The sequence below is a fragment of the Lepidothrix coronata genome, unplaced genomic scaffold (assembly GCF_001604755.1).
Source record: "Lepidothrix coronata isolate B3197 unplaced genomic scaffold, Lepidothrix_coronata-1.0 Scaffold55, whole genome shotgun sequence".
In the NCBI taxonomy this organism is placed as follows: Eukaryota; Metazoa; Chordata; class Aves; order Passeriformes; family Pipridae; genus Lepidothrix; species Lepidothrix coronata.
The window spans coordinates 447,105-474,822 of NW_016690235.1; the positions used below are offsets into that span (position 1 = coordinate 447,105).

Here is a 27,718-nt window from a genome sequence, read left to right on the forward strand (position 1 = left end):
AACTAAAATGTTTAAAGACTCTTTAAAACATTCTACTTTGTTTGAGGGTTTGGGGTTTTTTTTTGTGACAAACCACGAAAACCATAAATAGAGAAATAAAAGGAGGTGTTTAGGATGGCTCTGTATGAGTAGTACTGCCAACTGGAAATAAGAGCAGCATTCTGGAAGATCTTGGCTCAAGCCAAGGAGACATCCTGCACATACTATTTTCACTGAGTGGGGTGCAAGGGGGGGAACAACAAGTAAATCAATATTTTACCTCAGCCTAGTGAGTAGAACTGCCCATGGCCATTCTGAAATACTGACATTTATGATCATTCAGTATCACATCCAATTTAAAATAGGGGTTTTCTTATATAACGAGATACACAGCTCCCTCTACTCTAACATGACAAGAACAGTCAGCCTGAAAAACAGCATTATATTGCCTCAAGAAACAGCACGGCCAGATTTGTGAGGCAATGTTCAAGAACAGCTTTATTAAACTGAAAATTTTGTAATGACTTTTCAATAGACACACTATAAATGCTACATTTTGTATTTTTTTGTTTGATTATGGTGAACAAGAAGGAGTAATTTCAGGGAAAATGAAAGTATTCTAAAACTCTAGAGATTAGACACCACTCCTTTCAAGGGCTTCATTCCTTCCTGTTTCTACAACCCAAGGAGGAAATTAATTGACATTGATATGAAACTCCTCCCAAAGCCAAAGGATCATTTGACTTGAGGCAGGACTATGTTTTTGCAGAGATGGTCAAAGTTACTATAATCAATTTTCACCACACTCGTACCAAAACAAAGAATTAACGAGTCTCAGCTTTTCTGCACCTGAGTTTCCTTGCTGATGATTCCTCCTCCACACCCTGCTTCTTCTTCCTTCCTTGATCCCCGGACAAGGACCACTGTCCACTAATTAATTCTTCTTAACAGCATTAGCTGTGTCCAGAAAGAGCCCAGCAGCTTGGCCTGTCTGTCTCAAACTACAGCTTTTTAGAATCACTAACAACCTCAGTCCTCTCATGACGATGCAGAGAAATGCACCAGTTAGGATTATTGGCTTGGGTGCTGCGCTGGTCTCCACTCACAATGCTTCTCAGCAGTTCAGGATAACAAGCAAGATATCTAGATAAAAGAGACTGCAGATCACCCAAGAGAGAATAATTAAAAGGGAAAAAAAATAGCACATACGACAGTTCTCACGGCACAATGAGAAATTACAAAATGAAACAAAACGAAACATGAAAATCAGAAGGAGGGAAGGTGCTCAGTCAGCTGTTCATGCAAAGAGAACAGTTGAAAATAATACTTGTATGTGGGAATGGCAGCAATGCTTGCTTTCCACAGTATTAATTAACAAAGCAAACAGAAAACTCCCTGAGATTGTCCCCTGGTTTGGGTAGAGACACACACACACTCCCAGACAAACACACACACAGGCACACTGGTTTTACCAGGCCAACGATCCAGGTAACTAAATTCTACATCTGGACGTTGCAAGTTTCCAGATATAAATTTGTTCAGTTTTTCAAATTTTACATTTAGTGTTTGAAAAGTAAGTATAAATGCTTGGACAGACAGCACACTTGGGTAGAAGAATATTGCCTGTCTCACAGAATCTATGTGTATAATACTAAGGCACACTATTTTAAGACAAATTAATCAATTAGTGTAGATACTGACAGGATTTTTATACATTCTGTACACTTTCAAAATGTAATTTATTTCTTCATCATCTAGTATAGCTGGCTGCAGCAGACCTTAAGAAATGGTTTATTGCCTTCAACATTTATGTATATATTTGGTTGTCCAAGCTAATGGACTAGTGTGGCATTTAGCACCAGGCACAGCCTATGTATGCTTTTACCAATATAAATAATTCCATTGTAACTAAACCTACAGTTTTTAATAAGCCATTGTTCCACTTTAGGCCTGAAGAGTGATGAGGTTATGGACTTATAATAGACTTATAATATGGACTTACAGAAAGAGGAAGCACACGAAATTACTCTGCAGTGTGCAGAGGGTTTGACAACCAGATCCAATATCACCTTTGCCATACAAAAGTGCCATTTGCTCAGAAATGCCTGTTACGTCTACCATCAAAACCTTAATATTAAAAAGGTAAAGCCAAAGGGTGTCTACACAGAGACACCTCGAACTAAGTCATAAAAAAAAAAAAAAACTGATTTCCTGTACTTATCTGTCAATTTGGTAAAAAAAGGCCTTTATGTAATTAAAATTGTTTAGTGCCCTAAAAAAACCCTGCATATAAAACTGAAGTAGGCAATGTGACTGATTTTTGGCTATCAAGAAGTCAGTGTTGGCCCCATCTGTTGCAGTATTTTAGATTATTAATTTATTGCAGTTCTTACTAATTGATTTTATTTATGTACGATGAGAGCTACAGCTACTACAGGCCACAGTTCAAATCACTACTCAGCCTGGTTTGATTTTAACCACGAGGACATAAACAAAAAGTCACAGTTTGCTGTTACAAGACCAAGGCTTATCCTCCAGGTTTGACCAGATCACTCAATTAAAGATACTCTCACCTATAAGCCCGCTACTTGACATTTCAAAAGCAGTAGTTCCATGAACAAACCTTTCTGAAATTCATGCCAAATATTCTTGCTGTATTCAAAGTGTGGGACTCTTAAAAAAAAAAAAAAGTAGGGAGGTCAGGGGTTCTGGGGTTGTTTAACCTGGAGAGGAGGAGGCTCAAGGGGGACCTTTTCACTCTCTACAGCCACCTGCAAGGAAGTTGTAGCCGGGTGGGGGTCGGCCTGTTCTCCCAGGCAACCAGTAACAGGATGAGAGGATGTAGTCTTAAGATGTGCCAGGGGAGATTTAGGTTGGACATTAGGAAGAAGTTCTCAACAGAAAGGGTGATTCAGACATTGGAATGGGCTGCTCGGGGGAGGTGGTGAAGTCACCGTTCTTGAAGGTGTTTAAGGAAAGACTGGACGTGGTGCTGTGCCACTCAGTGCTGTGGTCTAGCTAACGTGGTGTTCAGTCTTAGGTGGGACTCAATCTCAAGAGGTCTTTTCCAGCCTAAGTGATTTTGTGACCCCTTCCCTTCCACTTGTATTTTTTTCCCATTTAACCGTGTTGCTGCCTGGAGGCGCCACACCGAGACCCGAGGGTGAGGCCCTCGCGCTTGCTCCCGTGCCCAGGCGGATGAGGCAGGAAAACAGAGCCTTAAGGTTGCACGGAGAGATCCCTGGAGCGCGGCCGTACTTCGCCCTCACCACCCCGATCCCTCGGCCCGACCGTTCCGGGCAGCGACGGGAAGTGCCCGGACGGGGAGGAGCCGTCGCGCAGAGAGCGCGTCACGATCGCGTGGCGGCGGGGCGAGCCGGGGTAAGATGGCCGCGGGGCTGCTACGCTGCGGGTGAGGGCGGCGGGGCTGCTAGGAGCCCTCGGACAGGTGGGTAACGGAGGGCAGGTGTCCATCCCGGACGGATGGAGCATCCTCGCCCGCCCGGCGAGGACGAGACAGTCTATTCATCCGTCGTGGGCGGGGGAGAAAGGCGAGCGGGGGAGCCCATTCCCGAGGTTTGGGGGAGGCAGGTAGCGGCAGGAGTGGGTCAGGCCGTCCCTGGTCCTTGGATAAGCGCGTTCCGACCGCTGTCACTGCGCTTAATTAATATTGCCCTTGGGGTACTGCCCCGCTGGACCAGCGCGCTGCACCGGGACCCGCAGGTCCAGGCGTGACAGCGTCCTGGTCTTCCGTGGGAGTCTGACTGAGGCTCCTGGTTCCGTTTCCCGTAGGATTCACCGCTCTCGTCCCTCCCCTCCGCCTGGCTGGCTCAGCCAGTGGTCTTCGCCGCCCGTCTTCACAGCCGGGCACCTTGATGGAAGCAGAAGTTGATGATGGCTCGAGGTGACATGTGGCAGAGGAACAGGCTCCTTTTTTGTTTTGCCAGAGCTGCAGCCACCTTTGGCTGGCCTTGTATCCAGGGTTTAAATTGTCTCTCCTCAGACAGTCAGTTTTTCTTGAGTTGGAGCCTAAACCGAGGTGTTCAAAGGCTTTAGCATTTAAGGACTCCAATGGTTTAATGTGATTCTTAAATGTAATCTGACATTCCTGTTGTCAGGAAGAAATTCAGTTGGGAAAACCGTGTGTGACTCCAGAATAACTCTAAAGGTTGTTCTTACTAGAATAGAAATTACTAGAAATTGCTATTGTTGCTAATAGAAATTACTAGACTCTGAAAAAGAATTAGCACAGCTCTTGATATTTCAAGCTGAAGGTTCCAATCAGAACAATATAAACTGTATAATACATTTTAAGCAGTGTGCATGTGCTGTTTGGCTTATGCTTTCTGACAGTTGCCATGTTTATAAAATCTCTAATAGAACGAAATCCAGGCTCTTCTTTTGAAGAAGTATGTCTATCTTAGGTTGTGCCTGTTTTGCAGATATTTGTGGGGGTTAAAAGATTTGAACTACAGTTGAATAAAACAAGGGCTGAAAATTGAAGGATGGCAGCAAATCCTTCAGGACAAGGTAGGTTTTAATTAATTTAAGTATTCAAAGGAAAAGTCTGTGTGCAAAATGTTGTGAAGTCACCATAACTGTAATTTTATTTAATGGAACTATCAGGATAGGGAAGAGAGGTGGGGCTGAAAGCAGCAGAATGGCAGCAGTCCTTCTAGGAGAAGGCACACACACATCAAAGGGTTGAAAAAGACCACTGATGGCTAGGGAGCTCTGTATTACTGAACATACCCTCATGCTTGCACTAGAAAGTATCTTCCATGCCTGTGGTCCTGTGATCATTTCCTGAAGCTTATTTCAGATGCTTCCAACACTTGGTATTGAACATGACTTGCAGTCAACATCAGGGAACAGCCAGAAGTCAGATGCATTCCAGGTCATGATGGGAACAGCAAGACCCAGGCAGTAATATCTGTCCAAGGATGGACAAAGTGGCCAGGCCTAGGAGGAAAAGCCAATTAAAACCATAATGCTAACTGCAATTAAATGTTTCTTTGTGCAAAGATGCATCTGGATTGCATCCTTAAAATCGTTAAAAACATGGAAATGGTCCATCTGTCCAGCTGAAGCACCTGTGTTAAAGGCAGAGGAGGGTCTGGGGGGTGTCACACGGTGAATTGAAGGAGGGTCTTAAATCGCCCTCTAGAGGTGTTTTCCGGAAATCTTAGTGAAATTCTGAGCCTTGTCTTCCATAGAAGAGCTGAGGAAAAAGGAGCTTCTCACGTATGGCTCTCCACTTACTTGGTTATGGGAAATGAATTCTGGGTTCAGTTTCCCAGCAACCAGAGACTTCTTCATGCACATCTGTGTGTGAGTCCTTATCTGGAAAAGCAGTCCTGCAAAACTGGCTGTTGCTGGATGATACTTTGAGGGGTACCAGATTTATGTGTCCAAAAGACACACTTGACTTGCTACTTGACAAAAAGAAGGTAGTTTTTGGAATGGATATTGAGCTTTTGTGAAATGTTGGAAGAGGAGTGCTACAGATTGCAGATAGTTGCCTGTTCACAAATTTTAACTCTTGAGAAGTTTTTGGTACATAGTGGTAAATCCTGCTTTATTCTATGAATAACAAGTCAGCATCATGTCAAGGAATAGAATGTTGTCATAGAGAGTTAAAAGCTGCTTTTTCTTAAACAGGTTGGTTTACCGTGAAGGATGGGATGGGATTTCAGTCCCAGAATACCTTCACTTCCTTCCACATTCCAGAGTCTTATAATTTAATAGAGCCTTGGAATCTGTTTTTATATTTGAGATATCCTTTAGAGACTCACTAAAGGAACTGTATGATTACCATGTGAAAATTGTTTGTACTAAGCATTCTAGAAACACTGTCAAGTTTAATTACCAATTAAGGCTATAAATAGTACAACTAGGAAAATTAGAAAGGAACAGGTAAATACAAACAACAGTTCAGGGTTTCTTTCTTGGCCAGATGCAGTCTAGTAGTGAAAATGATTAAGACAAACACTGCATTTTTTAGCTTGCTTCATGGCACATGTGTTAGTTACTGTTCAGTCAATTCATTCTCCTGTTTGTGGACAAAAGGAAGAAATTTACTGAAACACTCACTAGAAGGGTTATGAATGATAGCACTTATTCAAGCAGAACTGTAGGGGTGAACTAAACATTAGCCTTCTACACAGGTAGACCATTTTGGTAATTTTTTGTACCAAGTTAATCCTGTCCCTTTAATCAGTACCAGGTATTTTCTTAGGAGTTAATTGGAGTTTTCTGTTGATTACAGACTTGGACTATAAAGGTTAAGATTCTGCGGATTGGACTTCCTTTTAAACATTGACCTCTTAGGAGAGCACTCCTGAGGAGGAGCTGCATGTAAGTGCAGCAAAACCAGCAGAATTGAATGAAAAACGTTACTTCAGGCTGTTAGTGCCACATGGAACTGATTGCATGAGACTATCTACAGCACTTGAAAGAAATGGAATAGATTCTTGCATGCTGTGTGTTGTCCAGACCAGAGCTCATAGACCAGAGTGGTATACTTTGAGGGGTGGAAGTCACCTTCTGAGTTACAGAAATCACTTCCAGGTACTCAGGAATACACTGCTGCTGCAGCAATACTTGGCAATATTTGTGCTGTTAGACATCTATGGACAAATAAAAAATAATGCATCTTAGAAAAAAATTACATATACTATGAATTTGAAGCAACCAGCAAATCAAGGGAAAGGAAGTGATGAAAAGCAAGAACTTTAAAAAAGATAAAGGTAATACTGTTTCTTGCTGTGCAGAGTTAGTTAGAACTAACTGAGATAATATTGGTGAGATAGGGTGGTAAGAGTAGGTGTTAGGATTAGGTTAAAAGGTGAAACTTGCTGTGAGCTCATAAAGCTGCCAGTATCACTCAGCAGGGTTTCAGCTTTCTCTGATTTTATGCCTTCATGTGCAGAACATGGGTGCAAGTAGTCTTTAAGCTCCTGCATAGGTACAATGCTTGATGTCAGAGGTGTCAGAAGGGTTTAATTTTTAAATGACCTGATTTGTCTGCGTTAGAGAGTAATCTGAGAATCTAGGTGCTCAGTTTGACATCTGACACTGCCAATAATCTATTTATCTGCTTTGAATGAGTCATTCTGTGTCAGGACTCTTGCGTCTGCAAAGCAGGGAAGAATATTAATGAACTGCAATATTCATGAACTGTTCAAAATCAAAATAGTAGTGCAACTCAGCCCAATCAAGGGAAGTCAAAACTTACAGCTTTTTTAAGAAGTTAATGTGTTTGAAAATCTGCACTTCCTTTCACAGATGAGAATCCAGTCTGTACTAAGGATGGCTTTTGTTTTTTGGACGTCTACATTTTTAGTACTAGAAAGCAGAACAGACATATCAAATCTACAGATGAAAAATTACTCTATTTATAATTGAAGTAGGAAACTTTTACAGGCGTTTCAGGTTTGTCTTGGGTGCCTGGGCAGAGAACAATCTAAATTAAAGTCTTGCTTATATATTGCCAGATATGATTAATTATTTTGTAAGGATGCGAGATTTTCTCTATGAAATGGCTTTCTCATGTTCCACCCCCTCCATTGTTAACTTTTAAATGAAGGGTTTTGCTTTGCATTTTGAAAAGTTTAAAACACCTGTAGGAACTTCACATTGCTCAGCTGAGAAGCACTAACATGTACATGTTGAATGAGCTCCTCCACTTTCTCAAGCAGGCTTTTTTCTCCTTACCATTAAAAAATTTTAAATAAGTGACTTTTTCAGCACAGCAGATTGCTGATGGTCACTGAATTTTATAGCAAAATGCTACTTTAAAAAAACAACAGTCAAGCGAAAAAACCCACCACAAAGCTCTTAGTAGATAGGTAAGAAAAGGAAGAAAAAATATTTGTTTTTTTTTCTGAATCCTTATAGAGTTTCTGCCATAAGACACTGTAACAAGATTCATATTAAAATAGAAAACAGTGAGAATCTTCAGCAGTTTCTTATCACAGTTTAAAAACAGCATTTAAAATGTCTCAAGCCTTTCTGAGTCATACCATCTGCTTGATGATAAATCTAAGCACATTTAGTCTTTCTTTTTTAGCTCACAGCAACCTTTATTAAAAAGTTGTCTCCTTTTTCTTTCTTCAATGACTGTATCATCTGAATTCCAAGCATGCATTTAGATTTATGCAGTTCAGGGTAAGCAAGCAGTAGCAGAAGGCTGCTGAGTAATATGTCAGGTATTAAGCTTTTTCGTTGAAAACTGTGTAGAATGAGCATACAGACATGGTTGCTTAAGCTCAGACCCTCTTAGAGGTGCTTCAGTCATCCATTGTCTCCAGAATTTACAAGAAGGTAAAATCTGGGCTAGCTGCAGCTCAGAATGTTGAATCCTAGCTTGTTAGCAAGATTTCTCAGCCTTTTTATGTTTTAGATGACACATTCAGCTGTGTTTTAATGTTCCAGGTTCATTGCAATTGCAAGGTCTTCAAAAGAAGAGATAATGTACAATACCTGAAAAGCGGAGAAACATTGAAGACCTGAATCTATGCACTTAAAAATGGTTTAAGTCAAGCTAATGCCATGTGGGAGGGAGAGATTAGTAGACAGAAAAAATAGCAGTTAATTAAATGTAATTAAAAAAAATCTATTAAGAAATGTAAAAATGATTATGGGTGACCTTGCATAAAACCACTATAATATGTAATCAAAAGACTCTGCTCCTTTTGAGAGCTCCTGAGACACTGAGGCACATGGGTGCCTATGTTAGGCATGGTAAAAGAGAAAGGTGAGGATTTGATAGCAAGGCAGTAGAGATGCAAGTTGTTATATAGAGTTGAAGGTTTCTGTCTGGTAATTGTCTCCTTCACTGAGCCATTTGGGTTATGTAATTGAACAGGAGGTCTCTCAAAGAGAATGAACTTTGAGTGCAGCTACTGAAAATAAATCATTTTAGTTTGACATGCTAATGCTCTCCTTAAGTGTCTGGCCTTAACAGCTTGTGGGCTAGCACATTTTAGTGCTGTCACTAAAACAGTGCTCAGGGCAAGGGCACAACACACAGCAGTTTCCAATGGGAATGACTTTGACTTTTTGTATGGGGGAAGTAAAGGAGATGACTGCAATGAGAACCTTTGTTGTATAAGAATCCTGTGCAAGTACAGTAGCTTTGCCACATTTTCATTTAGAAGGCAACTTTGAAAAATACATAGATGGCAGCTATTTTGGGCATTTTTGAATGCTCTAGTTCCTGACCCCTTCTGTAATATACAGGGTCTCTTTGGGAGAATGATTTACAAACCAAGTGTTCTTGTATTGTGTACAGGCAGTTTAATTTTGCTTCTCTATTCCAGCATCGCGATCATCCTCACAATAAAGGTAGTGTGTTTATGTAAGGACATCAGTGTGTATATATACTAAAACCTTTCTGCGTAGATTGAATGAAAGACAGTAAGTGTTTGTATAAGCACATGTGCAAACTTAGTGATTGTTCTTACCTGTTGCATACATAGTACTTGTGTTATAGTTTGAGTTCATTGACATGAGAAATTAGGCCCTGTGAGTATATTACTCCATTGTTATCATTGAACTGAACATTCAGTGACTGAATTTTAAATCTACAACCTGGTAAGTTTATCATTTTTTTGGAAGACAAGTATTTGATCGTGTACCTTGATTGTAGCTCCAGAGCTGTCGTGGGAAGGGGTAGGATCTAACTTGAGTTAGAAGCCTCTATTTTAAAATGTATTAATATGCATGATAGCTTATGGAAGCTATTGCATGTTATAAAATGAGAAAAGGAGAAATAAAGCATATTTATTAATAGCCTTTTCAAATGGGTACAAAGCTTGGAAGGTTAGTGTATTTATCTTAAAGTAATTTTGTACAGGGATTTATAATTCCTTAACATTAGAGTTGGGCTACAGATATAAAATAAATATCTCTAATATTTTTCTGTCATTCTTACCAGGTTTCCAGAATAAAAATAGGGTTGCAATCCTGGCAGAACTAGACAAGGAGAAGAGAAAGTTACTTATGCAAAACCAGTCTTCCACAAATCACCCTGGAGCCAGGTATTTTATGTTCTTAGAGCTTTTTGGGCATCACTGATTACATCAAAAGAAAAAAGCAAACAGCAAGTGAGCTGTAAACTCACACAAACACTTATTAGAAGTGTTTTCTGACCATCCTTAATAACAAGGCAGAGGGACATGGCTCTTTAGGAACATATTAGTATTTAAAATTGTTTACACACCCTGAAGTTAGGTTTACGTAATTTCCATTTGAGAATAGGAGAAGCAGATATGCTTACTCAAGTGTACTAAAGTCTGTGATAAAGCAAAATCAGGAAGCAGGCACTGAGAAAGTATTTAATTATTAAACTAAAATGCTATAAGGAGTGGAAGTAGCAGACCATTAGGTTCAGGATACTGTGTTTTAGAGAAGAATAATTACAGCAGGATCAAGTTATTCTTGAAACTCCCTGTGTGCAAGACAAAGCCAGTTTATGTTACTGCAGATAATCTCATAAAAGATGCTGTGTTGTAAGGATAATTCTACACCATAAGGTGAAATAATCTAATTTGAGTTTAAGGGCTGTTACTGGGATTTCTCCCATACAAGGCAAAAAGATAAGATTTGTGTCATAAATCAGTAACTAGAAAATCATGCAGTAATTTATGTGGAGAATTTGAGATACTCAAACCTCTGCGTTAGCATGAAGTGAGTGCAGTGCAGTCTGAGGGCTGCTTTTTTTCAAAGAGATTCTAGGTCACTTTTAATTCTTTCATAATCTGAAAAAGCGTGCATAATACTTGAAACTGCCTGAGTTAGATTTCTTAAGCGAGATGTGCAATTATTAATAGTAACTATATGCAATTATTATTCAAGCAAAATCGTTGATATGAAAATCAGAATATCGTGCTGTTATGTATAACCCCTGACTCCTGGCAACAGTGTTTCCATACGTCATTACAAGTCTGAGAGTTTCAGGAAGTGCTGGTTTACTTTCTTTTTTCTTTAGGGAAAAATAACACTATATTCTAGTAAGCATAATTAGAATTTACTAATATTGAACGTGGGGGCAGGGGCAATCTACAGTGCAGCAGTTAAGCTCTCTGCTTTGGCATGGTGGGCTGTTGTGGGATTTTTGAGAAGCTGACACTTTTTTGGTGTTGTGCCAAAGGTCTCGGACCACAGAGTTGTCAGAAATGAGACCATAAAAATTCTGCAGACTTGACTGAAAGAGCTTGATTTACCTAAAGCACTATAGGGGCATGGACAGTGTAAGGGTGAATGAGTTAATATAATTTCTGGCCTTGGCACAGGAATCGTCTGTCCAAGAACAGAAGACCCCTCTTGAAAAGTGTCAGCATATTATGAAGCCTTAAGATTATCTACAGAAATCATATTGAAAAGTCAGAGGGTACAGAATAAATGCAAAATAAATACCTTCAAAATAATTGAAAATATTGTTTTAAATAAACTCAGTAGTACTTTTCTCCATCAGTGAAGCTTGATCTTAATATTTGTCATAAGCAACAATCCTCTGAATTGTTTAGCTTTTGTTACACATTTAGGCGTAGATTTGTCTAAAGATCATTCATGAGCATGGCTGCTTTTCAAAAACTCATTTGCTAAATCAGGTGTTGACATTGAAGCTGCTGGGAAAGTTCAGTTGATGAGTTTGCTTGGATCCCTTGTCGTTTGTACTTTTTCCTCTGTGACTGAGGAGAGCTGGGCTTTCAGCATGTCTGCAGTGACAATTTCAAAGGTAGTTGTGAATTGTGTTGCGATACAGTTCTAATGGCAGTGCTCACTGATTTACATCCATTACTTATATAGAGTTGGGAATGCTTTTTATGTCTTTTTTTGCTTAAGAAGGTGGACAAGTCCTAAGACCTAAAAGACAAGAAAAAACATTTATAAATTTTAATTTGAAACCTTACATATGCTGCGCTGAGATAGATAAGCTAAATCAGTTTCAGGTACTCCCAGCTATCAATAGGGGATAATTATTTCAGTTAACATCAACAAGAAACTCCTTTACCATAAGTAGTGAACTGGTGCCCAGCTGCCAAAGAACTGTTCTTTTACTGAGGTCTGCAGAACTCTTTTTAGTGCTTCTGTTTATCACAGTTGTTTAGAACAGTCACTTAGTGACTGAGTAGTGCTGAAAGCACCAAGCTGTTGTTTGAAAAATTGCTGACATTGTCTAATGCTGCACCCCAGTGGTTTCACTGACTTCAGTGGGACTCAACCCATGAGCAAAATCCACTATACACTTCAGGTGTAGTTTGGCATAAGTTGTTTATGATGTCTCAAATGATACAGCTATAGTCACTCCATTTACCTTTTTTTCTCTTATATGAACAAGAAGTAATTCCAAACAGTAATTACCAATTGTCAAGCCATGAGTTGAATAAACCATGAGTTGAGGAAGTCACGGAATCTGTGGCTAGAATGGCAAGGACACATGTTTTGTCTGTGGTCTATATCATACCATCTTGTTCTTTTTTGCAGCATTGCACTTTCAAGATCACCTCTGAACAAGGATTTCCGTGATCATGCTGAGCAACAGCACATTGCAGCACAGCAGAAGGCTGCACTGCAGGTAAACTGATACAGTCAGAGTTTAGCTTGGCCCTGGTTTAGATGTGCAGCCCTGCATCTAGAGATACTGAAAGGCCATCTCCTTGGATGTCAAGAGCTCTATCCAGCCCCACAGCTGTCTCTTTGTGTCTCTGTTGAACTCCCTCCGGTTTCTGTCTCAAACTGAACTCAAATAGCTTCCCTTGGCCTGCTGGCTGTGCTGTCGATGATGCAGCCCACTGTGCTGGTTAGCTTTGATCACCACAAGGGTATGCTGCTGGCTCAATCTAAATTGATATCCAGGAAGGCTTTTCCCTAGTGGTGGAAGGAAGGAATATGCAGGCCACGTAAATTGCCGGAGTCCAGTAAGTTAGCAAACTAACAGGAAAGGGGTATGTAGGATTTCACAAAGATTGTCCGGAGCCATCTTACACAGCAGCTGCCCCCCTCAGGTGAACAAGCATAAATGTCTTGTGAGCAGAATGCTGGTGTCCCATGTTGTACCAAAATGTGTCTGGTCACATGTTATTTGTACGTGCAGGCTCAGGTTGTGGGACAGTCATGCACAATTCTGGCAATTTCTGCAGTAGCTGTCACAAATCAAGACCTAAGTTTGTTTTAGATGGGAGTGGAAACATGGGGTCTAGGCAAAGGAGAGAAATCAGGAGTTGATTTACCACTAGCCCCACCTCCATGGAATTTGCTGAAAAGAACAGCAGGGAATGTCCAAGTTAATTGCCGTGGTGGGCCCTGTTCCAATGTGACTGATCTAAAATGCTGGGTTTGAATTTGACTATCAGAATTGAGGAGCAGACTGGGAAAAATAAATAAATAATGCTGCAGAAGCCTTGAAGTCTTAAATTATGTCAGTGCTACAGGGAATTATGCTTTAACAAATGCTTTTCTCTTTACAGCATGCACACGCACATTCCTCAGGATACTTCATAACTCAAGACTCTGCGTTTGGAAATCTTATTCTTCCTGTCTTACCTCGACTTGAGGCAGAATGAGGAATGTTGCTTCTCAGAACTTCAAGATCTGATTTTTGTCCCTAGCAGGAGCTGTCTGACCCTCGAATTTATTTACACATCTTAAAATCTATTTTTTCCTGTATTTTTGGAATTATCTTTCAGGAGTGTGAGCTCTAATGATGGGGAAGTAGTGTTGTTGAACAACAATTTTTGTCCTGTATTACCGTTCCGCTGTCAGGTCAAAGTCAAATCGTAGAATTATAGAATCAGCCAGGTTAGAAAGGACCTCTGAGATCCTCAAGTCCAACCCTCAATCCGACACTGCTGTGGTTACCAGACTGTGGCACTAAGTGCCACGTCCAGTCTCTTATATTAAAAACCTCCAGGGATGGAGAATCCACCACCTCCCTGGGCACCCCATTCCAATGCCTGATTACTCTCTCTGTAAAGAATTTCTTCCTAATATCTAAACTAAACGTCCCCTGGCAGAGCTTAAGACCATGCCCTCTTGTCTTACTGATAGCTGCCTGGGAGAAGAGACCAACCCCCACCTGGCTACAACCGCCTTTAAATGTAAGACTTTTTTGTGTTTGAAGTGCACAGGGCTTGCTCCTCCCTGTTTCAGCTTCGTCTAAATAAACCTCCAAACCAGAGTCATCAAGAGATGCACATGTGCTCTGTCACTATTTGTGTTTCTTGTTATTGTGTACAGGTACAGTATTTTACTGTAATGAAAGACAAAAGTTACTTTTGTCCATCAAAACAGACATGAATTTATCAAATACATTGATCAGTCTTCCTCCCCTCTCCTGATCCCTTGTATGCAGGTATTTCTAGCGTGCTGTTTGCTGTTGTAGTATCATCTGGTCTCAAGTCTTTAGTTACAGTGTGCCTGCCTCTTACCTTGTTTTGTGAAATACGAAAGTGAATTGAAGTGGGGAAAAGGCAATTGTTTCAAACAGGCCTGTTAGAGACAAAGTTAAAAAAGTCGTAAGTTCTCTGGACATCTCAGATGGAAGGTGTTGTCTGCAAAGACAATTCAGTTTAAAAGGTCAAATTTTTCTAATCATGCCTTTTCCAATACTCAGTGTGTTTTATTTTTGTTTGCTTATTTTCTTGGTGTTTTTATTTATGGTAAACAGATCCAGCATCCTGCTGAAAGAAAATCTATTGATCTAAGGTAAATTATTTTGGAATTGTGGTCACACTGCCAGGATAAAGTACCTTAGAGTGAAAAATAGTCCATATGAATGTTCTTATATCTCCACAGTTTTACTTATAAAATTATGCTAGTGCATTGATTATTTTACTTATGGAGGCAAGTTTTAGAAAATAAAAAAGAACAAGAAAACATATATGAGAATGAGAGATCAGAAAGCATCTGTTAAATTGGTGCCCATTTGAAGCAGCTCCATCCTTTGCAGAAACCAAGGTGTCCCGTGAAGTTTCCAGGGTTGTAGTCTAAAAATTTCCTTAGGGACATCCGGGGTATCCTGTTTTCATTTGCAGGGGATTATCTCAACCCAATAAACCCTACTGAACTATAAGCACTGTTAACATTTCTATTACTCATGAGTACAGAACAAGTACCAAGAGGGGGTGCAGGTATGAGGAAAATGCCACTGCTCTCATATTCCACTGCTGAGTATAGACCTTTGCAGAAACTGGAGCATACTGAAACATTTTAAAGAAGGAGAATCTTGTGGAGCCAGCCTGATAGAGCTTAAAGATATGCAGTTTTAACATGAAATATTCATACCATGTGCTTTTTTGAGGGTTCTGATGTGGTGAGTTATGGGAACTATGGTGAGTTTTCTGGGCAATGGAGAAAGAAGTCACTTCCAGGTTCAATGTTTGGCTCTATGTAGCTTTTTCTTTTTAATTACCAAGAGTAACTACTCTATGAAATTGTTCTGACTACTCATTATTCTGCAGTGTGACCTGAGTATCTTAGATGCTTTGAAGAAAAAGATCAGAAGAATCTCAGTGTAGAAGAGGCACCTATGAATCAGTCCAAGCCTGGAAACATACAAAGGTGGAGAAGTTAAAGCAGACACAGCAGAAAGTTTGGATTTTATATTTTAGTTGAATTTAACATTAAAGGAGCTCTCTGCTAACCATTTGAGCTATAGAATCTCTCAGTGTTGCTGTACAGACTGCATAGGATCTAGGCAATGAAACAATAAAGATCCTTCTTTGGAAAGTTATAGTTGCCCCACTGAAGGAGTTAACACTTGCTAGCTGTGTTGTTTTCACTTTGGGTATTGAAAAATTTGCTTTTGGAGATTCAGGGCCTGGGCTCAGGGATTAAGGTATTTAAAAGGGGACAAATTAGCACAGCTGTTGTTATATTTTTAAGTTATAATGCCTTAAATTATTCTGTGTAATTGTGAAGGTCTTGGTGATATATGTAGATATAATTAACTGTCAAATATACAAATTATGTATATGGAAGCTTCTATCCTAGAAACCACAGACTGTAGCAGTTAGTGTCAGATGGATCAGTTTGTCTTGCCACTCTTATTTTTTCTTTTCCACTATTAATCAGTGTTAAACCCATTAATCTATCCCTATACTGTAATTTCAGCAAAATCCTTTCTCCTGCTGGAACCTCATGTTCAAATTGTTATTAGTTAGAATATGGGTGAACCGCAGAGTGTCTGGGATGTCTTGCTTCTGGCAGTGACCATTAACTTGATCATACGAAAATGGAAGGCTTGTAATCTAGTGGTGACCTCTGTACTTAAAGGTATCTTAACGCACATGACTCAAGAGTCATTTTATTTCATTTGGTATGCTAGTAAGTGGCTTTTCTACTCAACACAGATGGTTGGAGTAGAGTCTGTATTGGAGCTGGATGGTAGGGTGGGAGCAGGTCACAGTACTGGGCTAACACACAGTGAGGTCAGATTTTCTAAGTGGTGGCAGTCATAATCTCTCGAGAACAGATGAGGTAAAGAGGTCAAAGATGTTGCACTGAAGCACTGAAAGAGCTGAACCACAGTTTATTTCTTAGCTCTGTGCTGTTTTTCTTCTATTAGACAAGCTTTCTCTCCACATCCTTATCTTCCAAAGTCACTCACCATTTCCCCACCACTTTAGGCTCTGGAAAATGCTCTGTTTAACCCAAGAAGCTTGGCCCGTAGAACCATGTGTGGTTTCCTACCACTACAGGCTTTTAGTCTCTGTTTTTCCTTAGTATTTTCGTAGTGCTGAGGTCATAGAAGCACTGGTATGAAACTGCTCAATAGTACCTGATATTACATTTGCACTTTACATCAGAACACAAAATACTGGATGAAACTTACTGTTGGAAAGAAATTACACTCCCTGAGGTTGCTAGCCTAGAACTCCCTAATTGCACTGATGTGTTCAATCAGTTAAAGTTGGTAAATGCTGCTTTTGCCTTCATGTGCCATCAGCACTTGACAAGCCAGCTGTAATTTGTATGTCCTGGGAACACAACTTGGGTAGCACTGCTCGTGAAGCAGAGCCCTCTCTGATGTAGAGACTTCAGATGGCTCCAGTCTTTTATTAGATCACTTTTATCACATAAAGGCTGGAGGTCATTTATTGTCTTGCTGCATAGCAGAGAAGTTAGTGCTCTGACCCAAGCCTTGTAGAAATGCACGAAGAGGCTGGGCTTTTACCATCCGCTTTAGAAAGAAGGGGAAGGTGTCGATTATGAACCAGGTAATGGGGAACATGAGCTTGAAATGACAGAAGGAAATGCAGTCAATGCACAACTTTTTATGGCTTCACTTACAGAATTTGCAGGCAGTGACTATCTCAAAGCATCCTCTTGAGCCTTATGATAGTTAAAACAAGGCTTGGTGTGTTGCTGAAGAAGTATTGCTAAGAATAGTTGTCTTATGCAGGCAATGTTCTTTCACCTTGTGTCTGCTTAAGTTTACACTGAGAATCGGGGAGAGTGTGTGAGAAAGCAGCTGGATGATTTCTTATGATCAAATTTACAGCGGTGATGATTCCTCCTGACAAATCAGTTCAAATAGCAAGTTTTCTTGAGTCAGTCCTTCTGCTGAAAGAACTTCTGCTGAAACTGATGCTGATGCCTGTGTTTGAGGGAACATATGGTAACCAAAATGACACATGAATTGTAAGGAAAAAGTTAAGAGAACGCAGCTACTCTGATGGATGGTCTTTGTGTACAGACAGCTCTGAAAGGGGTGGTGGACAGAGAGTGGGTCAGGAAAATGCCTCTCCCATTACAGTCAGTATTTTTATGCATGGTCAGGACAAGCATAATGCCACACTGGAGTAGAGTTCCATCTCCTCTTAGTAGTTCACACCCAAATAGAATTAATACAGGGCTTTTCCCTTGCTCAGAAGACAACAATTCACTGCCTCCCAGTTTTGTGATGTGTGATCAGTATGAATTGTACATTGCACGTAGACATGTCATTATAGATTCATGTAAATATGTCACTGTAGATTTCTTCCTTGCTTTTGATACTTAGAGCAATGAAAGCCAATGCCTGGTCTCCTTCACCCTCCCCAACTCTATCTGTTTTTCTTTTCTATCAGCTATTTCCTACACAAAACTGGTTTCAAGTGCCAGAAGGAAATCTACCGATGGGATTTCATAATGCATACAGCATAGTATAAACTATAGTCTTCTGACAGCCAAATTGATTTCAGAAATATCCCCATAAGTAATAGTTTCAGTGAGTAACAAAATATACCTTGCAGTCCCCTATAAATATGACAGCTTTTCAAAGTGAGACCATTTTCATGAGGAACAAAGCAAAACACTGAATCACAGCTGGGGTTCTTGCCAGTCTGACATACAATGCATTATTTACCAGCAAATGTTAGCTTTCCTGCATCTCATAATGCTGGTAATTCGCATAACGGGTGGGGATTGTGTTTTTCATTCTTTTGTGTTCAGTGACTGTGGAAGTGAAAACAATTCAAAACTCAGACGAAGGAGGAATGATCCTTTGGTGACTTAGAGATTCCAGTTGCAGGCAAATCTATTGAAATATTTTTGTGTCATTAGTAGTTAGATGATAATCAACAATTATGCTGTAGTGTTCTGCTTTATTCTGACATGGCAGGGGAAAGGTGGGAATGTCTTAATTTTTCAGTAGAGCACTCCTTGCAGTGAGTGTTGGTTCCAAGTGCAGAGCAGCTCTTTTATGCTGTTCTGTCGCCAAGCTTATGGAATAGCCTTACCAAGCAGTAGCTATGGTTTTCCTCACTGAACAGAAACAACAGCTGAGTCACAGAAGGGGAGGCCTTGCTGAGGCCCTCTAGTTATGTGTTGTCAGAGTACAGATGAGAACCCAAATCTCCGTATACTAATGCTTTCACTTCTGTTCAGTATGTGCTGAGGCTGCCCATGTACCCATTCTCTGCGCCTAGCAGTTCTCAGTGGTGAGGTACCTCAAAAAGATAAGAACATCCCCTCTCCCCCAATATCTTCATTAACCCATGTCCCCCATCTTGCATTGTAGAAAGACATGCATGTTTTTACAATTGGTGGGTTCTCTATGTCTGTGACTCCCTCTCTGGCAGAGAGTCCCTGCAGAGAGACCTCGACAAATTAGGGAGATAGGCAGTCACTAACTATGAAATTTAACAATTCTGCACCTGGGACAGGACACCACTGGTGTGTATAGACTAGGGAATGAGAGGCTGGAGAGCAGTGCTGCAGAAAAGAACTTGGGGGTCCTGTTTGGTGGCAAGAACATCAGTACTGAGGAAGAAGTTTAGCTAATAGGCAAATGTTCCCTGTGACAAAAATTGACAGTTAAACAGCACATATAATTCCCCATATTTAAGTAATTTCTGTAACAGTACAGTTCATAGTGGTTCCACAGTTTACAGAGGCGATTCTGCTTTTATTTCAGAGCAACCAAGACATTAAATCCTCAAACTCAAGGACATCAGGCAAAGGAATAAGACATACACTGAGAAAAAATCCAGATCAAGTCTTCTTCACAAAAGCCCTCAGTAGCTTTTTTTTCTCACTCACTTTATGTCATTATTAAAAAACCCCACCACACAGTGCTTTGTTGCTCTGTATTTTCTCTATGGGATCAGATGCCACTGCAGGAGAAAAAGAAGAGGACCACACACTGAAGGACTCAAAGGCGCTCTACCTACTGACCCTGGGGATTTATTCAGTTTTCACATACAGAATATTCAGTCCTTTGCAAAGCGTGGAAAACAACAGCAGTCCCTACCACAGTGCCTTAAACCCACCAGTCCTATTGTTCTGTATGTTCCCTATGCTAATGTATGGAACAAGTTGTTTTTGCAGAGGTCTGAACCCAGGCAAGTGCCCGCCTCTCCTGCGATGTCAGGTTTCCCCTGGGCACATGGGCAGAAAAGGGAGCTGAGGTCTCTCTCTCTCTAGGACACCCTCCACCCTCTGCTGCCACAGGGCCAGGCCTCTGGAGTCCAGCACAGAGCATTCCTGACCCACCAAATACAGCCACGTCAACTGAGCAATGAAATTAGGGGAAAAAACCTTGTAGAAATTAGAGAAAGAGTTACTGGGAATTTCATACTTTCTATTCGTGCCTAAGGAAACCACACCATGACCACTTTTACTGCCAATGACCACCAGAAGGTCCCAACCTGCTCACTGGCAGTGACTGCAGGTGGAGCTCTAGCACCTATGAAGGAGGTTCCTCAATCAGTTACTGAACAAAAAGTCTGATTTTCTGAGTGTACTCAGACTTCAAAATGTTTTTTGTGTTAAAACAGCTTTTCCTGCTCCTTTAAAAGACAAATAAATGTTATCCCAACGCAACTTCTGTTTTCCCTTGCTCTTAAATGGTGATTTGCTCATCAGGGCACAGAATGGTATTTTTTAACAAGGAATGCACTTTACCATCACCCATGAAGCAAAATAAAATTATGTCAGTGTCAGAAACTGAAACAGTTAATGCCTTACACATTCTAAGATCACCAAAAGACTCTTACAAGCTGAAAAGAAGCAGCTGCTCACCCAGCAAAGCCTACTCCTCCCTGAATACTGCCAAAGGACCTTCAGATCAGACAACTGGGTGCCATTGTCCAACTATCCTGGGTGCAGATGCATAACTGAAACTACAAACTGGATTTCCAGATAAGGGAAGAGGTTAAGAAGAGGCAAATCCTGCAAGGTGGGAGAATCCCTCTTATCATGCCAATGTCCTCTGTTTACATGATAACTCTGTGCATCCAGCCTGGGCTAAGCATCTCAAATGTCAGACCATGATGGACCAGGACTGATGCTGACACAACAGGCAACTGCAACTGTCTTAGGAGATGTCAGAGAGTCATGACATGTCCTGTGACACTATCAATTGTAAAACTCCCCGGCCTAGGGAGGTACAAGGTGTTCCCACCTGTGGTGGAAGTGTATAACTCATAACATCTCTGAGTTTGGTGGGCCTCTCCCCCGCCCCCCCAGCAGATCAAGACCATCACTTCAATCAGCAGACATCAAAGCTGCAACTACCAGGTTTCATCACTGGATCCACTGGGACATGACTATATACATCTTTCCACCCTTATCCTTTCTTTCCCTTTCTCTCCCTTATGTGTTTCCTTAAGTGTTATCTCTATGGTTTAATAATGCTTTACTGCTATAGATGGTTATGCTTTAATGTTACAATATTGCTATAGATGTTTTACTTTATGCTTTAATAGCACTATAGCTTTATTGCTATAGGTGCTTTGATATTTCTATGCTTTAATAAATGCTATATTGCTATGCTTTAATGTTGCTATATTGCTATAGATGCTTTAATATTGCTATATTACTACAGATGCTTTAATATTGCTATATTACTATAGATGATAACACCCAAAATGGCAACATACCTGTTTACCTTGGAAACAAATTGTTCTAAAATAAACCCTACATAAAAATGTTTACAAACACCGATCATTCACTCTAATCCACTCCAAGGGATTTATTAATAAGAACCTGGGTTACCCTCTCCTTCTGGGATGGGTCATAACAGTCAAAGATCATTTTTCCTCTGGAAGTAATGTCCATGATGCACACCTGAAATCCTTTCAGGCAGAAGGAGCTCCTTCATGCATGTCTTCAGTATGTCTGGAAATCCTGAAAATCCTCTGCCTACTCCAGCAAAGGCTGCCAAGACTTCTCAGGAGCAGACTCTTTAGAACATGCTGACAATGGAAAATAATGTCCACAGCCTTTGAGGGTTGTAGGTAGCAGCTTCTCCTAGCAGATGTTTCCCCTCCTAAAGTTGATGCTACTCAGTATTTCAACATCCAGTGAATTGCTTTCTTTAAAATAATGCTATGCAAAATCATTCAAAAGACAGAAACAATACTATATATTACAACATACAGAGCCTACAAATCAAACTAATATTTTAAATAAAGAGCATTCAAACAATCTGAGGGAAGGAGAAACTGTCTTTCAAAAAAAATTACAATTAAATGCCATTATTTTATCTTTGCAATCATATACCTATTGAACTGAAGTTGTTATTTCAAGGTATTATACAGTACTAGAAAAATTAATGTCTTTATAGTGGGCTTGGTAAACCTCATCAATCCTCTTACAGCACTGCAACCACAGTAGGAAAAAAAAGCCATACCTTTTCATTAGAATAGAAGCTGATTGCACATAATCAAATTTCACGTCCCCAACTCTGTTTCAAGTCTCCTAGGTTTTCTTTGTTTGTGGCTTAAATGCTTGTTGCAGCTCCAGCTGAAATAAAGTTTTCCTCTCAACAGAGATTGTATCAAGCCATATCTGGGCGGGGGGGGAGGAAAAAAAGGAAGTTTAAGGCAATTATTTTTACAACTCACCACCGATTTTTGCAAATTACATCATTTGGGTGCCAGACTTGAGACACCTTAAAGTGCTTTCATTTTCAAAAGATGCTGAACATTTGACTGTCACACCAGCTATAGAAATCCAGATTCAAAAGACCAATTCCTGGCTTTTTTGAAGTGAATGAAGGTTCCAGTCACACTGAAGTGACCATGGGTAAATGTGTTACCTATCACTTGGGTGTAATACTCTGTACTTTCACAATAACATCATACATAGGGAAATGGATACGTTTCAGGTGAAGAAGGAAAAGTAGGTGAAGGAGGACTAAGAGGAGAAAAAGGAGAAGCAGCAGGAGCTGCTTCTTTTAGCCATGAGATGTCAGTATTGCAATCAGGCTGGCACTCAAGCTGTTTTGAGCTTGCCAATGTCTTAGATTAACCTAACAGAGAAACTTAGTTATAAAAATGTGAATGGGGCTTTTATACTTTGCATCTTAGCCATAGTCCTTATTTTTGGAATGGGGTGAACACTGGTGTTTCTGGGAGTTCATTTTTGGAGAAAAGTCCTCAAATGCTCAAGAAGCAGAAATTGTGCGAACACTTTAGTCCCTTAGGGTAACAGTGGGAAATTCTGTCACATGGAGCATGAGACCAAGGTTGTGCAAAGTGTTACATACAAGGAAATCTTTAGCATCACCCTGGCTCAACCATAAAGGAAACAGAGTGTGAATTAGAAAAGGTTACAGGATTATTAAGAAAAACTTGGAAAACCCCCCAAACCACAAGGTTATAAAGAAGGCTGAAATCTCATCTCTTTTTAAACTTTGTGATAACTTCATTTGGCCATAGGGCTGGCTCCCAGCACTGAAAAAATCTGGTATTTTGCTAAGTTTTCTGACCTTAGTGATGTCCATATAATCTCTGAGTCCTTTGGTCATGCACCTCTGTCTCCATACATTGAGAGCACAGGGAGTGGCCTAGGTGGTGGTGGAGCTCACAGCACTGACACACAGGAACTTGAAGTCATCAAAATTAAAGACGGGAAATTTGTTGAGCTTAATTGAATATTCTAGAAAACAAATAAAGAGGATAAAAGTAGCTTATCCTAGTGCCATGTTGCCACCATTTCTGACTAATACCAACTTGTTTTTCATAAAATGTGAAGAATGTAAGAAAGATGAACTTCCCTGATGGTTTCTCATGAATTTTTGCACTGAAAACTCAGATGTGGCAGAAGGGGCATAACAAGAAGTCACCCTGAGGTTGCTGTAAAGCTAAAAATGTCACACAGATCCAGTAATAGAGAGGAAGTAACACAGCATCTCTTGCCTTGCTGTAGAAACAGTGGGAGGATGGCAAAGGTTTTTCCTTTGTTAATTGACTCTGGGGCCGCTGAAAAACTCACTCTATTCATATACAGCCTGACACTGTACTGCCAGTGCATCTCTCCACCACAGGTGTCTGTGCAAGCTGGACAGGCAATGCCAGTCAAATCGTATTTTAAACTCATATCCACTTTCTTCATCCAGTCAGGCACAACAGAATCAGATCTTGTTGCTTCAGTGGACCAAAGGCAGGTGCATCTCGATGAATACCAGGAGTTAAGTGAAGACATGCAGCGTGCATTTCCTAAAGGAGAGCTTTAGTCCTACAGGCAGGAAATGAAAGTAGAGGATTGATGGAGAATCTTTTTATAGATGTTCAGACACTTAATATCCTTTATGAAAAAGTAATGCATTTTTATGATACCACTATAATTTTATTAGATCTACTATACTTTATTAGATCTACTTTTTACTGAACTGAAGCTAATGGGATTTTGCAGCCCAATGAATTTAGCTGTGAAAGGTTGTTCTGCATGCACTGAGCTAGTGATCCCCACAGCGACCATCTCAGTGTTGCAGGAAAAAGGAAGAGGTGGTACACTTCAGAGTTAAGAGGAGGGAGATGTTGGATTTCTCCTTCTAACCTTTGATTTTTCTGCCACTGCTAACTGTTACTGCAGTTGCAGAGGTGTAACTATGGGAAGATATGATTTAAAAAAGATGTTTCTATTGTTGCAGATTTTGCCCAGCCCATGGATTAGTAACATTGAGGCCCACATTTACCTACAAGCTGCTTGCCATCTTGCAAGCTCTGACTGCTTCATGGTAGCTTACCCAAGGACTTCTGAGAGCACCAAGAGCATTTTGGGAAAGAGCCTGCTAAAATCAAGAGCCTAACCATACAACGCTGCTTGTCCTGGAGGGTACAACACCATCAGCCTCACTGGAATTATCACACTGCAATTAATCCCACAGTCATTAATTAACTTCTGACAGGCCTGGGTGTGAAAATTATTGTGGCCATTTCTTGAATCCCATTATTACTCAGGCAATTTATGAACTGCAACAGCAGACAGAGACTTATATTGCTTCTGGCTTCCCAAGGCAGGGTTTATCATGTGCTAAGAAATGAAGTCATACTTCCCAGTTTCTCCATATTCCAGATTTTCAAAATTGGTGTATCTAGTTTGAGCTAAATTCTGATACTTGATAATGCTAAGAGTAATAGCTTCTTGTTAGTGTTACCTCAGTCCTGAACAGGGACAGTGAGTCAAGTGCCACAACAGAACATGGTACACAGATGGCCATTCTGGAATGTTTCATACTCTATACATGGTGGTGTCCATTAACATCTGTATCACTTTTTCCTTTTCTCCCTACTAGATACCTTGTCTTCATAAACTACAAAAAATGGCATGAGTTGCTCCAGTGCTTGAAAATGTAGCCAGATCAGAAAGCGCTGGTTGCGGTGAGCAGCGTGCAGCTCTAGTACTCGCAGAAAAGGAAATAAATATGACATTAAAATGAAATAAAATTATGGTTTTGTGATGGCAGGCAGGTATCACCTACCATCTGTAAGGCTGTTGTATCATTGGAAGGGTGGAACAAGAGTTACCTGCCTTCAACTCCTGCAGAAAATCCTTGCTTCTGATTTCTTTTTTTTTTTTTTTTTTTTTTTTTACTCAGCATAATTTGCTTTCTTTTGTCTGGAAGAAACCAGTTTATCCCTTTCATTCTTGGACAGTGTGGAGGAGTCCTGGAAAAGTCTGGAATCTTAGTTCAATACCAGACCAGTGGATGGGTTTTGTTTAAAGATAAGGGTATTCCCATCCTGCCTTCATTGCTGACTTCAGCTGCTGCCTACCAAAACACAAAGCCCTTTGCCCACCATTGCCTGTCAGCAGCTGAATGATGCTTTAAGAGTTATGCCTGAACATCTTGTGAAGTACTTGGAGGACTTGTAGGGGCATCACCAGGAAACACTAACAAAACATACACCCTTACCAAGTGTGGACAGGAGTTCTCTCTGGGACCTGTCAGACAGCATTTGGAAAAGCATTAAGTGGTCAGAAACATACATCCCATATCCAGAAGGGCCTTTGCAAGCACTGGTGCTCTGGGTTATAATCATATCAACACTGAAAGGTTCTGGATCAAGTGCCACAAGAGTGAATTTTTATGTGTGTAACTCACAGGCTGCCTGTCCAGACTCAGTGCTGCTGTAAGTACACCAGTAACTGACAAACATAGAGGAGATCTGGCACCTAAATCTCAGTCCTGCTCCCTCACCCCTAATATTCCTTTCGTCGCCCTCTTTTGGAGCTTACTGAAGAGTTTATTTTCTAACCATATTTCAGGAGATGCAGGCTAGCTATGTGAACATGCAGCACCTCAGCAATGAAGGTTCCTTTCAAAAAAATGATCTTTGTATTCTGTTTACCTGATGCCACACTCACAGCAGAAACACTGCAAAATCATACAAAATAGCCATCTGTGCAGGCGCAAGCCCTTTTGCCAGAATTCTGTCACTGAGATGATACAGGAAGAAAAGAGTAATATTTGCTTGCCAAAACATGCACACACCCTACATCTATGCAGACAACTGTGCTATTATCTGAAGGTTTGTGGGTGCTCCATGCCAGACCATTTAAGTTGAAATGCACATGGTAAATGTCTAGACACGTAATGCTCTGCTCCATGCTGATGCCAAGAGTTGCACTGTGTGTATGTGTTTGGTAAGGGAAGAAGAGGAGGGTTGCCAGACGAGATAATAAGATGCCATCAAAACCGGTGAGATCTCAGCTCTAATGTCTCTATCCATCTCTGCATTCTTCCCCTAAAGAAAAGGCAGTTCCTCACACAGTGCCTGTTGCTGTTCATACTTCAAATTAGCAATCACCATCTTAGTGGGATTATATCAGAAAATCCAGGGGTCTGTATTCATCCTCCCTCTATGGAAACAAACATACTAACATCCCCCCTGGAACTACTCTAAATAAAGAAGTAAAGATACCTGCAATATCTGGATGTTCCTAAAATCTCCAGAGTCTACTCACCTTTAATTATAGGTCCCTTCCTACTCATAATATTCTGTGTAAAGAGTGATGAATTTGTCCTAGCGCTCCATATGTATTTAAACAATACTTGTCTTTTACTCATTTTTGTGTTAGCTCATGCAGCAGACATTGACACATAAGACAGGCTCCTGGCAGATACTACTATTGTCCAGAAAGAACAGGAATTTTAGGTGCTGTTTAGAGGCCAATCTGCTCTCACAGGATGAACCAGGTGATATTCCTGTGTTCCCTGTTGTCTTGCGAGCACCAACTTGGCCTGAACAATTTCTGTTCTACTGAGTAGTTTGATAACAACTGTGTAAACAGATCCTCCTCCAGAAGGGGCTCCAGACCCAGGAGTCTGAAGGACACGGATGTTGTGGAGAGGTGACCCCCACAGCAGATGGTACTGCAGAGGAGGATACAACTTAGCTGTTTGGTAGAATGGGCAATACTTGTCTGCTCAATCATTTTCTCAGGCTCATGTTCTGCACATGAGAACATCTGGCCACCCTGAGCCTCCAAGAACATTTCTGTGTCCCCCTCACCAAGGTCCAGATGCATAGAAATCTCCTTCCAAATGCAGATGAGAAACATAATCTTGTATTTCAGGGTCAATGGTTCCACGGTTAGCAGCATCCTCTCTCCTTAGCACTCAGTGCTTCTGCCCGCCTTTTCCCGGGTATACATTTCAAGCAGGTTTTTTCTCCGATCCTGTTTCATTACCATTTTCCATGGGGACAAGATTAACTAAGTTATTGCAAGTACATAAGGAGCTTTGAGGTGAATAATCAGAGTAATGGTTTTGGTTGGAAGGGACTTTAAAGATCACCTAGTTCCAATCCCCCCATCATGGACAGGGACACCTTCCACTAGACCAGGTTGCTCAGAGCCCCATCCAACCTGGCCTTGAACAGTTCCAGGGATGGGGCAACCACAATTCCTCTGGGCAACCTGTGCCAGTGAGTGAACCCTCACAGTAAAGAATTTCTCCTTAGTATCTAACCTAAATCCACCCTCACTCAGTTTGAAACCATTCCTCCTTGTTCTATCA

The 27,718-nt window shown here is 40.7% G+C and overlaps 1 protein-coding gene and 1 long non-coding RNA gene across 4 annotated transcripts; one reads left to right on the forward strand and one right to left on the reverse strand.

Moving 5' to 3' along the window:
- Positions 1-107: 107 nt before the first annotated feature.
- Positions 108-3,272, reverse strand: LOC108498123. Its single transcript, XR_001875074.1, has 3 exons — positions 2,751-3,272; positions 2,553-2,652; positions 108-1,122 (listed from the first exon to the last, which is right to left on the reverse strand). It is a non-coding gene; the product is annotated as an uncharacterized LOC108498123 (long non-coding RNA).
- Positions 3,273-3,341: 69 nt separating this feature from the next.
- Positions 3,342-13,755, forward strand: INIP (INTS3 and NABP interacting protein). 3 transcript variants are annotated; one of them, XM_017816455.1, is made up of 6 exons: positions 3,350-3,427; positions 3,772-3,883; positions 4,422-4,509; positions 9,920-10,022; positions 12,472-12,562; positions 13,455-13,755. In XM_017816455.1, exons 3-6 carry the CDS (start codon positions 4,485-4,487, stop codon positions 13,548-13,550), a joined length of 315 nt encoding a protein of 104 aa, XP_017671944.1. In that variant the 5' UTR covers positions 3,350-3,427; positions 3,772-3,883; positions 4,422-4,484; the 3' UTR covers positions 13,551-13,755. The 3 variants fall into 3 exon arrangements, with proteins under 3 accessions (XP_017671943.1, XP_017671944.1, XP_017671945.1); XM_017816454.1 differs by lacking the exon at positions 3,772-3,883 and having other exon boundaries at positions 3,342-3,427; XM_017816456.1 differs by lacking the exons at positions 3,350-3,427; positions 3,772-3,883 and adding an exon at positions 6,248-6,336.
- The last annotated feature ends 13,963 nt before the right edge of the window (positions 13,756-27,718 follow it).